The sequence below is a fragment of the Microtus oregoni genome, unplaced genomic scaffold (genome assembly GCF_018167655.1).
Source record: "Microtus oregoni isolate MIOR12 unplaced genomic scaffold, Mior012 000009F_ref0000495, whole genome shotgun sequence".
NCBI classification, from domain to species: Eukaryota; Metazoa; Chordata; class Mammalia; order Rodentia; family Cricetidae; genus Microtus; species Microtus oregoni.
In genome coordinates, this window is record NW_024543068.1 from 56,724,883 (window position 1) to 56,743,821 (window position 18,939).

General features: G+C 39.6%; 1 protein-coding gene across 2 annotated transcripts in view; it reads right to left on the minus strand.

The window, feature by feature from the left end:
* The window catches only part of Cog5 (component of oligomeric golgi complex 5), a 235,607-nt gene that overhangs the window by 112,536 nt on the left and 104,132 nt on the right, over positions 1-18,939 (minus strand). For both annotated transcript variants that reach the window (XM_041657980.1, XM_041657978.1), the window contains one exon: positions 7,749-7,879. In XM_041657980.1, the coding sequence (XP_041513914.1) occupies positions 7,749-7,879 (131 nt within the window). The remainder of the gene's footprint in view (positions 1-7,748; positions 7,880-18,939) is intronic.

Genomic DNA, 18,939 nt, shown 5'->3' on the forward strand with positions numbered 1-18,939 from the left:
AAACTACTATATGATTTATTGATGGCACTCCCAGATATACATTCAAAAAAGATAAGATCACTATACAAAAGAATATGTGCAATTCTATTAACTGTAATACTATTCACAATAACAAAATTATTGAAAAGAATTTAGGTGTCAACTGAACCTTATAGAAGAGAAAGTGGGAAGTACTCTACAACACATGGGCACAGGAGACCACTTCCTACGTATAACCCCAGCAGCACAGACATTAGGGGCCTCATTGAATAAATGGGACCTCCTGAGACTGAGAAGCTTCTGTAAAGCAAAGGACACTGTCACTAAGACAAAAAGGCAACCCACTGACTGGGAGAAGATCTTTACCAACCGTGCAACTGACAAAGGTCTGATCTCCAAAATATATAAAGAACTCAAGAAACTAGACCGTAAAAGGCTAATCAACCCAAATTATAAAATGGGGCACTGAGCTGAACAGAGAATTCTCAACAGAAGAACTTCAAATGGCCAAAAGACACTTAAGGTCATGCTCAACTTCCTTAGTGATCAGGGAAATGCAAATCAAGACAACTTTAAGATATCATCTTACACCTGTCAGAATGGCTAAAATAAAAAACTCCAATGATAGCCTTTGCTGGAGAGGTTGTGGAGAAAGGGGTACACTCACCCATTGCTGGTGGGAATGCAAACTTGTGCAACCACTCTGGAAAGCAGTGTGGAGGTTTCTCAGGAAATTCTGGATCAACTTACCCCTGGACCCAGCAATACCACTCTTGGGAATATACCCAAGAGAGGCCTTATCATACAACAAAAGTATATGCTCAACTATGTTCATAGCAGCATTGTTTGTAATAGCCAGAACCTGGAAACAACCTAGATGCCTTTCAATGGAAGAATGGATGAAGAAAGTATGGAATATATACATATTAGAGTACTACTCAGCAGTAAAAAACAATGACTTCTTGAATTTTGCATACAAATGGATGGAAATAGAAAACACTATCCTGAGTGAGGTAAGCCGGACCCCAAAGAGGAACATGGGATGTACTCACTCATATTTGGTTTCTAGCCATAAATAAAGGACATTGAGCCGATAATTCGCCATCCTAGAGAAGCTAAATAAGAAGGTGAACCCAAAGAAAAACATATAGGCATCCTCCTGAATATTAACCTTCATCAGGCGATGAAAGGAGACAGAGACAGAGACCCACATTGGAGCACCGGACTGAAATCTCAAGGTCCAAATCAGGAGCAGAAGGAGAGAGAGCAGGAGCAAGGAACTCAGGACCGCGAGGGGTGCACCCACACACTGAGACAATGGGGATGTTCTATCGAGAACTCACCAAGGCCAGCTGGCCTGGGTCTGAAAAAGACTGGGATAAAACCGGACTCACTGAACATAGTGAACAATGAGGACTACTGAGAACTTAAGAACAATGGCAATGGGTTTCTGATCCTACTGCACGTACTGGCTTTGGGGGAGCCTAGGCAGTTTGGATGCTCACCTTACTAGACCTGGATGGAGGTGGGTGGTCCTTGAACTTCCCACAGATCAGGGAACCCTGATTGCTCTTTGGGCTGATGAGGGAGGGAGACTTGATTGGGGGAGGGGGCGGGAAATGGGAGGCGGGGGCAAGGAGGAGGCAGAAATCTTTAATAAATAAAGAAATTAAAATAATAAAAATAAAAATAAAGAATTTAGGTGTCAATCAGTAATTGATGGATAAAATGTAGCAAAATATTACAGCATCAAATATTACTCAGCCATAGAAAAGAACGAAATGCCATTGGCAACAATGCGAATCAAAATGCAAATTGTAATGTCAAACAAGCCAAACACAGAAAAGCCAAAGTCTAAATACATGGCCTCACTCACTTGGGTAAATTGAAAAGTCAGCTCTAAGAATGGAATAGGATACTGGTCACCAAGACTAGGAACAGAATAAGGAAGACAGCAACAAAGAATTTTTTAAAGGGACATCAAGGCACACCAAGAATATCCATAGTATAGTAGGGAAACTGTTAGTTAAAACAATTTGTTAGAATTAAAACTTACTAACAGAGTAGAAAATTCTCAGCACATATAAGAATGATTGTTTCAGCACTTGGAGGCTGAGGCAGCGGATCTCCAAGTTCAAGACCAGCCTGGTCTATACAGAAAATATTAAGTCAGACAAAGCTACATAATGAGTGCCTGTCTCAAAAAGATTATTTTAAAAGATATTGAAATGTGCACTGTCATGGTCTGACTACGTAGCCCATAAACATCTGTAACCAGTGCCTCTTTAAAGATGAGATGAAAGGGAAGACACCAGAACTTATTAAGTGGCAAAAGCAACATTGGATCGAATATGTAAAAAGCATCATTATAGACTTGAATGCTGAGATCTGTTCTGCGGCTTCTTATAGGGTGAGCCCAAACAGAATGAGTTCTAGTCAGGAAATACAAGAAAGCTTCTCTAAAATGTCTTTAAGCTTGACAAGAAACTGACACTGGTTGATATTTATTAGGCCTCATTCAAGAGAAGAAAAAAAAATTAACAATAACAAAAAAGTTGCTTATTGAAGTATACAACTACTGTTTAACATTTCTGGGAATTTATTTTAAGAGCTATGGCAAGTGGTTAACTTTCACAGACTCCAACTTAAAATCAGAGGTCTCACTCCCAAGAGTGAACTACTCTAACTGCATGCTATGTTCTCTGCAGATGACCTGCAGGCCTACACTGCCCTCCACCCAGAACCCCTCGGATATGAGGCAAGCATGTGGCTGTTCAGTGTGTCACTGGGGTCATGGCCAGGAACTAATTCCCAAAACGACTGAGTGCCGATGATGAGCCCCTTACTGATGACCTCAGAAGACAAGAACATCACTTTCCTCCACCACAGTCTCCATAAGCTCTGCGCTTGTTTACTGGGAAAGCTTGTAATTCACAAGTTAAACCCATCTTGCTAATTAAAATGTCATCATTTTCCTGTGGGGGCCTGGTATCTATGGTGATGCAGGAACTCATCCACATCAAAATCTCCATCACCTATTTTTGAAAGCTAGCTAAAGCTTCAAGTAATGGAATCTGCTGAAATGCTATTTTCTCTCCCTATCCCCATCATTGAAAGCTTCGGAGGGTCAACAGCACAGAGTAAAGAAGTTCTGAAGATGGCTGGCAGATCTTGCCCCATGTCTGAAAGAGAGATTCCTGTACAATTTTGCCCTAATATTGGGGTCTACTACACTCCCCCAGAAAATGTGTCAGTTCTTCCAAAAATCTGTCGTGTCAGTAATACCACTATAAATTGCTTGTGTATAGAAATAATAAGCTCTTACTATAAGGCTTATTCATGTTAAATAAAAAATGGTGACATTGGAAGCTTACTTATATATGCTTCTGTTTTTTATTTAGAGAGAAATAAGAGTTTATCTACCGACCCACAGGTTGAGAAGTGCTGGTCTAAACGAAGACGCAGCAGATGGGATGTGTGGTGAGGGCACACCTTCTATTTGTACCAGTATGTCTTTTCACCGTGATTCTATGTGACAAAAGGTGCAAGAGAGAGCTCTCCATGAAGTCAGAGCAGGTAAGAGAGCACTACCCGTGCAGTGAAGATTGAAATAAGAACCTGCTCTCCAAGAAGTCAGAAGTGGGATAAGAGAGTCAAATCTATGAAGTGAAGGGCCAGATAACAGAGTTCTCTATACAGTGTGTGCTGGGGGAGACATGATAACAGGATGCTCCTCATGAAGTTAGAGAGGATGCAAAAGCATTCTCTGTGAAGTGAGGGGTGGGATAAGGGACAGGGGAGCACTAAGTCCACAGCACTTAATCACTTCCTCGAGGTCTCACCCCTAATATCAACACCTTATGAATTAAGATTTCAGCATATGACATTGGGAGGGGTACATATAACAGTCATTCAATGAAAATGGCCACAGCATATCTAATGCTACTGCTGGGTGAGTGTGACTGGTACTGTTTGAGGAAGGTTGGATACATGAAGTGATGAGACAGTAACTATTTAAACTGATTGCATTATGCAATGAGAGAGAGAGAGAGAGAGAGAGAGAGAGAGAGAGAGAAAAGAGAGGAGAGAGAGAAGATTAGACTCATCTCCCATAGCTTAGTCATCTAATCCTTGAAGACAACAAAGGTAGAAATTTTCTAGTAATCTTAAACTATGACAGAGGTTACAACTGATAAAGACAGCACTAATACTGAAATTGTGGTCATCAACTTCATATTAAATAAAAAAGGTAGGCACTTTCTTGAAAGTAACTTGAAGCTGAATACCAAAGACAAGTAATGGTAAATGTGATAGGAATTCCTAAGACACAACACCTCTGCGTACAGCGGGGAGGACACATCAGAGGTGAAATCAAAGGACATACACAGAGTTGTAAATAAGGAGCAAAGAGACACCCTGAATGTAGACAGCACTGTTCAATGAGCCAGGGTCCTACACTGAATCAAAAGTAGAAGGGATCTAAGCATTTTCTGACTCTCTTTCTGCCTGGGTGCAGCCCCCTCGTGCTTGCACTGCCATGAGGAGCCGTATCCATAAACCAGAGTAAGCCTTGACCCTTAATTTGCCTTTTTTCAGGTATTTGGTATAACAAGAGAAAAGAAGCCATAAGATATTATAAATTTTCAAAAATTCCTTTTGCAGTAGCACTTCAGGCTTGAAGTACTACAACTCTTTTAGTCAATACTGAAAACAATTTTTAGTTATACAGGCAGTAATTTTGGTGATTTGCGGATGCAACAGTTGAAAACTGCATATTGTGTTCTAATAAAAAAGGGAGGGGGATGGGACATAGAGAAGTAGAGACTTGCAAGACCGAGAAGCGGAGAACGTGGGAGAGTGGAACAAATACTTGTCTGAGTGCTGATGACAACGATTTAGTAAAGGAGAGGCAGTGATGGCACAAGAGTGGAAATAATAAATCTTTAAAAAAAAATAAAAAGAGTTGTCAGCCGGGTGGTGGTGGCGCACGCCTTTAATCCCAGCACTCGGGAGGCAGAGGCAGGCAGATCTTTGTCAGTTCGAGGCCAGCCTTGTCTACAAGAGCTAGTTCCAGGACAGGCTCCAAAGCTACAGAGAAACCCTGCCTCAAACAACAACAACAACAACAACAACAAAAAAAACCACTGTCATGTCATGGTGCATGGTGTCTCTTCACAGCAATATAAACTCAAATCCAGTGTAGTTTCACTGAGATGGTGATTTTTCCAGCAGATGGGTCATCACATTAGGGTTTTAATTTTAAGACCATCTGGAGAGGGAATCAACTGAACTACGAGGAGTGCTGAGAAAAGGGAGCACCACTAATCTAGGAGAATAAATCACACCTCCCATCAGTCCAGAGTGAAATATATAGCACTGTAGAGCAACTGTGGAGAACTGGGGTAACTCCAGTTCCAGGGGATCAGACTCCCTCACACAGCTATACATGCAGGCAAATCAACACTGCACACAAAATAAAAATAATAGAAAACAACCATAACCAACAGAAAGAGCAATGAAGGTTTTTTAAAAAAATCAATAAATGTAATATATATTCTTAAACCAGAAATGACACAATCATTTCAACAGACACAGAAAGGAACTTTCATAAATTTCTACATCCTTCATGATGAAAGTCCTAAAGAAACTAGGAACCAAAAAAAAAAAACACACATCAAAACATAATAAGGACTACATAGAAAAACTAAAATCAGGGACAAGACAAGAGTGCCCACACTCTCCACCCTTATTCAATGTAACGCTCGGAGTCTTAGCTAAAGCAGTAAGAGAAGGAACTAAAGGATACAAATGGGAAAGGAAGGAGTAAAAGTCTCTATTTTCAGATGGCATGGCCTATACTTAAAAGTTTCTTAAGACACCACTAGAAAACTCTTAGACCTGATACATACTTGCAGCAAAGGAGTAGGATACTAAGTCAACACAGAAAAATTAGTAGCCTTGTTATAGACTAATAACAAGCTTGCTACAAAAGAATTCAGGAAAAGTTCCCATTCACGATAGTGTCAAAAACACTAAAAGTATAAATAAACTTAACCAAATAACTAAAAGCCCTTTACAATGAATACCTTAAAACGCTACAGAAAAAAACTGAAGACGACACCAAAGGATTGGAAAGACTTCCCAAACTCATGCTCAAGGATTAGTAGAATTCATACTGTAAAAAGGCCATGTTACCAAAACCAACTATAAACCCAATGCAGTCTCTATCAAATTCCAATTACATTTCTTACAGAACTGGAAAAAAAAAGGAACCCCAAACAGAAAGAGCAATATTGGAGGTGTCCCAGTACTTGATCTCAAAATTATGGAGTCACTAAAGGGAAGATACTTCAAGAGATAGGCGTAGACAGGACTTTCCGAAAAGGACCTTAATAGCTCAACAGATAACACAAATGGGCTTATATAAAATTAAATACTTAAGCAACAAATAGGTATTAGAAATGTGTTCAAAGTCCTCTGCGATCAGGGGCATGCAATTAACTGTATTGAAATTTCATCTCACCCCTGTCAAAACAGCTATCATAAGGCAACAAATGACAACAAGTTCTGGCGAGTTAGTGGGAGAAGGTTATACACTAATGGTGAACTAAACCTTGTTTAGCCACTGTCTTAGTTAGGGTTTTGTTCTGCAGTGAAAAAGCACCACAACCATGGTAACTCTGATAAAGAGAAACATTTAATTAGGTGGCTTACATTCCAGAGGGTCAGTCCATTATCATCATGGTGGGACATGGCAGCACACAGGCAGACATAGAGCTGGAGATGTAGCTCAGAGTTCTACATCTTGCACAGGCAACAGGAAGGGGTCTGTCACACTGGACATGGCTTGAGCATATATGAGACCTCAAAACCCACTCCCACAGTGACATACATCCTCCAACAAGGCCATAGCTAGTAATTTCACTCTCTATGAGCTTATGGGGGCCAATTACATTCAAACTACCACAGTCACAAAAGAAATCCCTGCAAGCTGTTCCTCAAAAAAAAAAAAAACAAAAAAAAACAGCTAATAACACTTTTTGGTATATATCATAAAGACTAGAAGTCACCATACCAGAAACATGTACATCTGTTTTTATTGCTTCATCATTCACAATAGCTAAGAAAACAAACCAGTCTAGATGTCCAGCAACATAGAAATGGAAAGAAAATGTGGTACATTTACAGAAGAAAATTTAAAAAATCTGAATGAGCAAAGCTTGGCATCCTGTAGATTGTCCGTAAGCACTGCAGTCAACAGTGTACACTGTCATCCACGCTGGACTCCCAGTCAAGAGGAGCGGCTCCAAGACTATTGGCTACTGGTAGATTCTGAGATGGAAGGAATTGCTTCTTTACTTTGTGAACCCACTGCTGAGCACACCAAGTTCCAGTAGATATCTCTAAACACATGGCCACACAAACAGCACTGATCAATCTGTGAGCCACAGAGCAAAACCAAGAGACACGAGTGTGAGAAGAGATTGGTGCAAAGGACCCGGAGATGAAAGTGGTCAATATACATTGTGCATGTGTGCAGAGTTGTCTAAGAATAAATTTAATTAATAAAACCATTTCATTTACTAGTTTATAATCTCTAACAAATTCTTTAAACTATTTCATCATCTATATAAAATGGAAAAACAGCATCACTAACCTTACTATATAGTCTAAAAGATGCCTTGGACAAAACTGGAATGTTCCACAGAAATACATATATACACCACATAAAAATGATTTTTCTATATGTTATTTTTCACATTTATTACCTGGGTGTCCACACCGTGCTCGAGCAGACGCTTAGCTTGATTTTCCACCTCAAGTCGTGCTCTTCCAATAAAGAGCAGATCATTCTCTATTACTTCTATTCCAGAAAGATCTACTCCTTGAGAAAGATAATCTATAAAAAATACAGAAGTCAATATAAAATAAAAATGACAGAATCAAAACCATATGTATAACTTCTTCAAAATCACTATGGATTTGTTGTTGAATACAGTTGCTTCTCTCTCTCTCTTTTTGTTGGTTTTTTGTTTTTGTTTTTGAGACAGGGTTTCTTTGTGTAACAGCCCTAGCTGTCCTGGAACTAGCTCTTTTAGAACAAGCTTGCCTCAAACTCACGGATCTGTAGTGCACTCAAGACTAGAAATATCTCTGTATGGAGGCAGGAATCTGCCATGCTCTCCCGCCTGTTTACTCCTAGCAGACCCAATCTTGCTGCCTACCCAGGGTCTTTCACACTTACATAAGCATCTATCCCTCGTCCTAGAAGTTTTTATTCAAAATTTTATTTTTCAGAAGATTTGGACAGCTTTAGATTTAAAAGACAAATAATATTACTCCTGCAATTTGTTAACTAAAAATATAAGCATGGAACTGAATTTAGCCAAGTTGGGATAATGGTAATATTAAAAACTAATATTCTAAATTTAGTAAGAAAGTAAACTACTAAAAAAAGTATTTGGGCATTTTAATATTTTCCCTTTAAGTATTATAGCATATTGGATAAGTACATTCAAGTTACTAAAACTGTATTTTGTCTGTTCAAAATCCAAACCCTGAATCCATTAAGCCAAGTCCTAGATAAGATAGAAAGGAGCAGCACACCCAGAGGAAAATGTACAGGGTTGGCTGGCATCAGCAGATTCTCTTACACTGTAAGGGGAAATTATACCTTACAAGGGAAAGTTCCATGCAAAACTATTAACTGCCAACTAGATAAAGCCTTTAGAAATACCATGCTCATCTAGAAATTTTCTGAAGTAACAGAACTATTAAAAAAGAAATTATATAATACCATACATAATACAGAGGCAACCACTGTGGACCAGACGAGTGGATTTGCACGGGTATGATTGAACATTCTCAACAAGCACCAAAATAGCACAGAGCCTCCCCTGGGTGTTCATGTGAGAAAAAGCAGAGGAATCAAAGCTGACACAGTGACTGGGCAGCTGGCTACAGTTACCAATCAACAAAAGTTGCCTCCTCCTACACACTTTTCAAAGAGCACTATCCAAATGCATGCCTCAGAAGATGCATCTATAACCTTCATGTGCTCCAAAATACGTAAGATATAGACTGAGCACTCTCTTCTAAGTTTAGCCTGTTTTTTAAACCTACCTGTGCACTATTCCTTTCTTGTTTTATTTGAAATTACAAATACTTGTTTTTGTCAGTGTGTTGGAGACAGAACCTATACATGTACGTGCACTTCACTGAACTACCTCCAGAACAACAGTGTCTTTATACTTTATTATAAGCACTTATTCACCCACTACTGTTCATACAAATACTAAACATTTCCCAATGCTTTATCCAGCAAATGAAACAAAAGTTTACTTAGCCTTCTGCATAAGATAGAATATTGACTATCATAAGCAACTATTCTAAATAGTTTCAAACATAAAATGTTAAATATGTAGAATTATTTCTGTGAGAAAGTTATGAAGAGGGAATTGTTTCAGAGGATATATCAAAGCAATACCCATTCAAAGAAGCATTTCTAAGTTATTTGATACAAATTATCAAATTACTTACTTTTACAAATTATCTAAGTAGCCTTTAAAAGAGCTATCGAGTTATAATTTTTTGTTCTAATAGATGTGCCATGTCTAACCACACAAAACACAAAATTATCAGTGTTTAAAATTTGCATATGCTGGCCTAATAAAATATGTTTATGTTATTATGATACAGACTTTAAGTGATGAGCTAAATATTATTAATTACATTTTGTCTTGAGTATGACATATAAATTTTATTTCCTTTGCTTATATTACTTTTTCACAATTTTAACTGTTTATTACATTTGCTTTGATTATTTTACCAATCTATTTTTTTAACTTAGTTACGTTTTCTATATTATTTCATAAAGCCATTCTTGGAACATAATGGTAAAATTATCTAAGTAGTTCTCCACTAGATTCTTCCCAACACCTGATTAAGAGACTCAGTTATGAGGGCCAGAGTTGGCTTAGCAGTTGTTGGTCTTTCAGCAGACCCAGGTTCAATTCCCAGCGACTTTAATCAAACCAGAGATCACAAAAAAAGAAAAAACAATATACACCAACAAAAAAAAGAGATAGAAATGGGAGCAGGATATTTTTAGGAGAAGAAAGGGTTAAGCAGAAGTGGAAGGAGGGCCATGAGGGTAATGGAAATAAAAGACATTATATACAAGTATGAAATTGTCCAAGAGTTTTTGAAAAGGGTATTACCATAAAAACATAAATAATTTATATTATCTAATGGGTAAATAGCAAAAAATATTTTTAAAGTTCATTAAGAGGACACTGACAAGCCAATGCATGAAAACATATTAAAATTTTATTCTAACCTTTGACATTGACCTTTATATAAATGAAAATTTCCACTGAAAGATTAAAATCTTCAAAACACCTTTAAATTATTCTGGTACTTGGAATAAAACCCAGGACTTTATACAGGTCAGTTAAACTATCTAACACTGAGCTACATTCTTGGCACTCACTACACTAAGATATCTTTAACTAGGAGTTAATTCTTACTATTACAGAAAACAGGTATATCCTTTAAGAGACAAGATATGGAGGCAGCCAGCAGGTAAGAGTCCTGCTAGCAGGCCCCTCCACTACCCCAGCCACCCATCAGACAAAGTAAGCTACAAGACCCACTCAGCCGTGCAAACCAACAAACCCACTACCCTCTCCCTGGCCTAACACCCCAGATACACACACACACACACACACACACACACACACACACACGAGCAGCAGGCCCTAGATGCACAAGCTCCACCAGCACCACGTGGAAGAAGAGGTGAGTGACTGGACTCCCAGCTAAACTGCTCCAATCCCTAGGCCATAAATCCCAGGGCACATCCCATGTTCTTTCCCCTCCTATCTCAGCCCCAGCAAGCAGACAGCAGGTAAAAGTCCCACAGGCAGGCCAGTCCACTGCCACCGCCACTGAATGTACACTGTAAACTACAAAACCCACTCAGTCACCCAATCCTACTACCGTCCCTCTGGCCAAACATCCCTGAATGATCAGCATCCCCTAGAGGCACAACTACCATCTGCATCAATTCAAAGAATAACCTCTAGGGGCACAAGTACCAACTGCATCAATTCAAAGAATAACCTCTAGGGGCACAAGTACCAACTGCATCAATTCAAAGAATAACCTCTAGGGGCACAAGTACCAACTGCATCAATTCAAAGAATAACCTCTAGGGGCACAAGTACCAACTGCATCAATTCAAATAATAACCTCTAGGGGCACAAGTACCAACTGCACCAACTATACCCAGCAAAGCTCTCAATCACGAGAGAGAAAACAAGATATCCCAGACAAATATTTAAGATTTAAACAATATCCACAAATCCAACCATAATAGAAAGCAGTAGAAGAAAAACTCTATCCCAAGGAAGTTAGCAACACCCCCCAATAACACAGGCAATATATAATCTCAGACAAGCAAAAGCCAAAGAAAAGAAACTCACACAATACCACCACCACAAACAACAACAAAACCAAAAATAAGAGGAAAAAATAAACACTGGTCATTAATTATCTCTTAATATTGACAGCATCAATTTGTCTATATAAAGACACAGGCTAACAGATTTGGTATGAAAACAGGATCCATACTTCTGCAGCATACAAGAAACACACCTCAACTTCAAAGACAGACATTACCTCAGAGTAAAGGGTTAGGAAATGGACCTAAGAAACAAGCTGGTATAGATAGCCTAGTATCTAACAAAACAGACTACAAACTAAAATTAATCAATAAAAAAGGACATTTCATATTCATCACAGGGAAAATCCATCAAGATGAAGTCTCCATTCTGAACACCTATGTCCACAATACAGGGGCATGTACATTTGGGAAAGAAAGATTACTAAAGCTTAAAGCACACACCAAACCCCACAAACTAATAATGGGAGACTTCAGCATCCCACTCTCACCAATGGACAGGGCTGTGGGACAGAAAATTAATAAAGAAACAAGGGGACTAATAGATGTTATGGCTCAACAAACTTAACATACATCTATAGAACATTTCACCCAAACACAAAAGAATATACCTTCTTCTCAGCACCTCATGGAACCTTCTCTCAAACTGACTACATATTGAGTCACTAAGCAAAGCTCAACAGATACAAAAAAATTGGAATAACCTCTGTATCTGGAGAAAATCTACAAGACTGACCAACTCTTATCCAAACTAACCAAAAGGCAGAGAAAGAATATCCAAATTAACAAAATCAGAAATAAAAGGGGGAAGATAACAACAGACACTGAGAAAATCCAAAGTTGCATCAGGTCACACTTCAAAAACCTGTACTCCAAAAAATTAGAGCATCTAAAATAATTGAACAATTTTCTGGGTAGGTACCACATACCAAAATTAAATCAAGACCAGATAAACAATTTTTAAAAACCTATTACCACTAAGGAAATAGAAACAGGCATTAAAAGTCTCCCAACCAAAAAACTTCCATGGCCAGATGGTTTCAACACAAAATTCTACCAGAAATTCAAAGAAGAGCTAATAAAAATACTACTCAAATTCATCCACACAATAGAAACAGAGGAATATTACCAAACTCTTTTTATGAGGCTACAGTTACTTTGATACCCAAACCACACAAAGATGAAACAAAAAGAGAATTATAGCCCAACTAACCCGCCTCAAGAACATTGATGGAAAAATACTCAATAGAATATTGGCAAACCAAATACAAAAATACATCAAAAAAAGAAAAAAGAAAACCATCCACCATGCCAAGTAGGCTTCATTCCAGAGATGTAGGTAGGGTTCATATATTGGTGTAACATAGGGATATCTGTCACTATAATCCGCCATATAAACAAATTGAAAGACAAAACCTACATTATAATCTCAGATGCTGAAAAGCCTTTGACCAAATCCAACACCCCTTCATGGTAAAGGTCTTGGAGAGGGGTTCAGGGATACACGGAACATATCTAAACATAATAAAAGAGACATCAAATTAAATGGAAAGAAACTCAAAGTGATTCCACTAACATCAGGAACAAGACAAGGCTGTCCCCTCTCTCAACAAAAGGAGATCAAGGGAATACAAACTGGAAAGGAAGAAGTCGTATGACCTTCCATACACATGCATCATACATCACACACACACACACACACACACACACACACACACACACACAAATCAACAATACCATCCAAGTAATCTTTATTTCCAAAATAGGGTATTAGTTGCTAACTCTTGGCCTTCTGATGAAATTTAGGAGAAAATGAATATTGAAGAAGAGATAAACAAGTTTAATTTTGTACCTTTCCAGTTGATTCTATTATTAATAATTTATTTAACTTTATTTTATGTGCATTGGTGTGAAGGTGTCAGATCCCCTGGAATTGGAGTTATAGACAGTTGTGAGCTGACATGTGGGTGCTAGGAAATGAACACAGGCCCTCTGGAAGATCAGCCAGTGCTCTTAACCACTGAGCCATCTCTTGAGCTTTTAAAGATTTTCTTTTTAAAAAACATAAATGGAGTACAGACCTAAACAGAGAACTCTCAACAGAGGAATCTAAAATGGCTGAAAGACACTTAAGGAAATGTTCAACATCCTAAGCCATCAGAGAAATGCAAATCAAAACAACTCTGAGATTCAATCTTATACCTCTAAGAATAGTCAAGATCAAAAACAATGATGACAACTTATGCTGGAGAGGTTGTGGGGTAAAGGGAACACTCCTGCATTGTAGGTGGGAATGCAAGCTGGTACAGTCCCTTTGGATATCAGTGTGGCGATTTCTCAGAAAATTAGGAAACAACCTTCCTCAAGACCCAGCAATACCACTTTTGGGTATATATCCAAAGGATGCTCAATTGTGCCACAAGGACATGTACTCAGCTATGTTCATAGCAGCTTTGTTTGTCATAGCCAAAACCTGGAAACAACCTAAATGCCCCTCGACCGATGAATGGATAAAGAAAATGTGGTACATTTACACAATGGAGTTCGACACAGCAGAAAAAAATAACAACATCTTGAATTTTGCAGGAAAACTAAGTAACAAGGAGAACTTAAGTGGGGGGAGGGAGAGGATATATGAATCTCCCTGGGAATAGGAAATAGAATTGACATAGTGGGTGGAGTGGGGGCAGGAACAGGAAGAAGCCAGTTGAAGGGAGGATGGATGGAAAGAGTATTAGGAGAAACAACTGGAATGGGGGGGTACATCTCGGGGAAGAGCTAGAACCTAGTGCAATGGAAACTCCCAGGAACATACAAAAGTGATCCTACTTATGATTCCTAGCAATGAAGGATGCAGACTCTTAACCGGCTATTTCTTGTAACCAGTCAAGACTTCCAGTAGAGGGACTGGAACACCAAATCAGTCACATAACCTTCAACCTACAATCTGTCCGCATTACAAGGTGTATACAGGGGTATAGATGAAACAGGAATTGTGGGAGTGGCCAACCAAGGACTGGTCCAGCTTGAGACCCAGGCCATGAGAGGGAGTCCATCCCGGACACTGCCTGGAGGGCCAGGACCCAGAGACTGCATAGAACCAAAGACTGGGATAGAACCAAAAATGACTGGAAAGAAAAAATAAAAAGACCAATGAAATAATTCCTAATGATATTCTGCTATACTCATAGATTGATACCTAGTCCAACTGACATCAAAGAGATTTCATACAGCAACTGAGGTAAACAGATGCAGAGACCAAAGGCAAACATTTGGTGGACCTAGGAAAAAAGGGAAGGAATGATTATAGGAGTCAGAGGGTAAAGGAAGCCACAAGAAAACCCACAGAATCAATTAACCTGGCCTCCTAGAGGCTCACAGAGATTGAACTAACAACCACAGAGTTTGCATGGGACTGACCTAGGACCTCTGCATATGTTGCACTTGTGTAGCTTGATCTTCTTGTAGGAGCAGGGGCTATCTGTGACTCTTTTTTTTTTTATTATTGAGAAAAAGAAAAAAACAAGTTTCCGCCTCCTCCCAGCCTCCCATTTCCCTCCCCCTCCTCCACCCTTCTCCCCATCCTCCCACCCTTCTCCCCCTCCCCCTACTCCTCTCCCCCTCCCTCTCCAGTCCAAAGAGCAGTCAGGGTTCCCTGCCCTGTGGAAAGTCCAAGGTCCTCCCCCCTCCGTCCATATCTAGAAAGGTGAACATCCAAACTGGCTAGGCTCCCACAAAGCCAGCTCATTAAGTAGGATCAAAACCCCGTGCCATTGTCCTTGGCTTCTCATCAGCCCTCATTGTTCGCCATGTTCAGAGAGTCCAGTTTTGTCCCATGCTTTTTCAGTCACAGTCCAGCTGGCCTTGGTGAGCTCCCAATAGATCAGCCCCACTGTCTCAGTGGGTGGGTGCACCCCTCGTGGTCCCGACTTCTTTGCTCATGTTCTCCCTCCTTCTGCTCCTCATTGGGACCTTGGGAGCTCATCAGTCCAGTGCTCCAGTGTGGGTCTCTGTCTCTATCTCCATCCATCACCAGATGAAGGTTCTATGGTGATATGCAAGATATTCGTCAGTATTGCTATAGGATAGGGTCATTTCAGGTTCCCTATCCTCAGCTGCCCAAAGAACTAACTGGGGACATCGCCTTGGGCTCCTGGGAGCCACTCTAGGTTCAAGTCTCTTGCCAACCCTAAGGTGGCTCCCTTAACTAAGAATTGTGCTTCCGTGCTCCCCTATCCAATCTTCCTTTATCCCAATCATCCTTTTTCCCCAAGTTCCCCCCATCCTCCCCTTCTCCCTTTTCTCTCCCCATCTCCCCTTACCCCCATCCCACCCCACCCCCAAGCTCCCATTTTTCTTCCTGGCAATTTTGTCTACTTCCCTTAGCCAAGAGGATAACTATATGTTTTTCCTTGGGTTAACCTTTTTACTTAGCTTCTTTAGGTTCACCAATTGTAGACTCCGTGACCCTTATTTATGGCTAGAAACCAATTATGAGTGAGTACATCCCATGTTCATATCTTTGGGTCTGGGTTACCTCACTCAGTATAGTGTTTTCTATTTCCATCCATTTGCATGCAAAATTCAAGAAGTCATTGTTTTTTACCGCAGCATAGTACTCTAATGTGTATATATTCCACACTTCATCCATTCTTCCATTGAAGGGCATCTAGGTTGTTTCCAGGTTCTGGCTATTACAAATAATACTGCTATGAACATAGTTGAACAAATGCTCTTGTCATATGATAGGGCATCTCTTGGGTATATTCCCAGGAGTGGTATTGCTGGGTCCAGGGGTAGGTTGATCCCAAATTTCCTGAGAAACCGAAACACTGATTTCCAAAGTGGTTGCACAAGATTGCATTCCCACCAGCAATGGATGAGGGTACCCCTTCCTCCACAGCCTCTCCAACAAAGGCTATCATTGGAGTTATTGATTTTAGCCATTCTGACAGGTGTAAGATGATATCTCAAAGTTGTTTTGATTTGCATTTCCCTGATCGCTAAGGAGGTTGAGCATGACCTTAAGTGTCTTTTGGCCATTTGAACTTCTTCTGTTGAGAATTCTCTGTTCAGATCAGTGCCCCATTTTTTAATTGGGTTAATTAGCATTTGAAAGTCTAGTTTCCTGAGTTCTCTATATATTTTGGAGATCAGACCTTTGTCTGTCGCGGGGTTGGTGAAGATCTTCTCCCAGTCAATAGGTTGCCTTTTTGTCCTAGTGACGGTGTCCTTTGCTTTACAGAAGCTTCTCAGTTTTAGTAAGTCCCATTTATTCAATGTTGCCCTTAATGTCTGTGCTGCTGGGGTTATACGTAAGAAGTGGTCTCCTGTGCCCATGTGTTGTAGAGTACTTCCCACTTTCTCTTCTATCAGGTTCAGTGTGTTCAGACTGATGTTGAGGTCTAATCCATTTGGACTTGAGTTTTGTGCATGGTGATAGATATGGGTCTATTTTCATTCTTCTACAGGTTGACATCCAGTTATGCCAGCACCATTTGTTGAAGGTGCTTTCTTTCTTCCATTGTATACTTTTAGCTCTTTTATCGAAAATGAGGTGATCATAGGTTTGTGAATTAAAAGTCGGGTCTTCTAGATGATATGATAGTGTACATAAGCGACCCCCAAAACTCCACCAAAGAACTTTTACAGCTGATAAACACCTTTAGTAACGTGGCAGGATACAAGATCAACTCCAAAAAAATCAGTCGCCCTCTTATACACAAAGGATATGGAAGCAGAGAGGGAAATCAGAGAAGCTTCACCTTTCACGATAGCCACAAACAGCATAAAATATCTTGGAGTAACTCTAACCAAGGAAGTGAAAGATCTATTTGACAAGAACTTTAAGGCATTGAAGAAAGAAATTGAGGAGGATACCAGAAAATGGAAGGACCTCCCTTGCTCTTGGATTGGGAGAATCAACATAGTAAAAATGGCAATTCTACCAAAGGCAATTTATAGATTTAATGCAATCCCCATCAAGGTCCCATCAAAATTCTTCACAGATCTTGAGAGGACAATAATCAACTTTATATGGAAAAACAAAAAACCCAGGATAGCCAAAACAATCCAAAAAATAAAGGATCTTCTGGAGGCATTACCATCCCTGACTTCAAACTCTATTACAGAGCAACAGTGATGAAAACAGTGTGGTACTGGCATAAAAACAGAGAAGTCGACCAATGGAATCGTATAGAAGACCCGAATTTTAACCCACAAACCTATCTGTGACTCTTGTACCAACTTTTGAGATCCTTATCCTCATATTGGGTTGTGTTGCCCATTCTTCAAACTGATATGCCATGCGGTATCCATGGGAGACTTGCCCTTCTCTAAATAGAAATGGTGGAAGAAAGCATGGGGAGGGACAGAGGAGATGTGTAGGGGGGCTTGTAGAATATTATTTTAAAGTGTGTTACATTTGTTTATGTTCTGGAATATTTGTTTAACAATGTAAAGATGCGTTGCTTTTGTTTATGCTGCGATTGTTTAACTATGTGAAGCTGTGATTCTTTGTTTAAAACACTTAATGGTCTAAGAGAGTCTAACAAAGAGCTGAAGGGCTAACAGCAAGGCAGGAGAAAGGACAGGCAGGGCTGACAAGCAGAGAAGATAAAGAGGAGAAACAAGAAGGAGCAAGACAGAATAAGGAGAGGAGGATGTCAGCAAGCCACAGAGAAAGAAGTAAAAAGAATAAACAAACAAACTTGCAAACAAATAAATAAAAGGTATACATAAATAGAGAAAGGAAAAAGCCCACAAGAAAAAGGTAGATGGAATAATTTAAGTTAAGGAAAACTAGCTAGAAACAAGCCAAACTAAGGCTGGCCATTTATAAGAAAGAATAAGACCTCATGTGTGATTTATTTGGAAGCTGGGTGATGGGCCCCCAAAGAGTAAAGATTGAAAAGAGTGAACAAAGAATAAGAACAGGGGGAAGGAACTGGGAGAAGAGGAGAAGGGGAAGCAGTGTCAGACTGTAGACAGACAGACAGACAGACAAGTGAGAACTGACAACGGCACTCTTCTCTCACCTTTCACTAATATACACGCCTGCTGTGTGATATTTTGATTGTGTACTGACAAATAAAGCTTGCCTGGAGTCAGAGGGTGGGACTCGCCACTAGCTGACCATAGAGGTCTGGAGGATTGAAGAGAGAGACAGACATATTAAGGTGAGGCTGAGACAGACCTGGGCCCTTTCTGATGGAGGAAAGGGAGAGGTAGAAAGCCTCTGTTGGCCGTTCTCCTGCTTCTCTCATCTTTCAGGTTTTTACCTGGTATCTGATTCCTGCCTTTTATTGATAAACATTAATTATATTAACACTTCACATGTCATCTCACAGTTCAAGAGCTAAATAATGTATTTGAAGGAAAACTCTCTTGCTATAGATTAAATTATAATCTGCATCCCCTCCTCCCCTCCTAAAAATTATGTGTTGAAATTTTAACTCCTAACTCATATAATATGATCTTACTTAAAAATAGGGTCT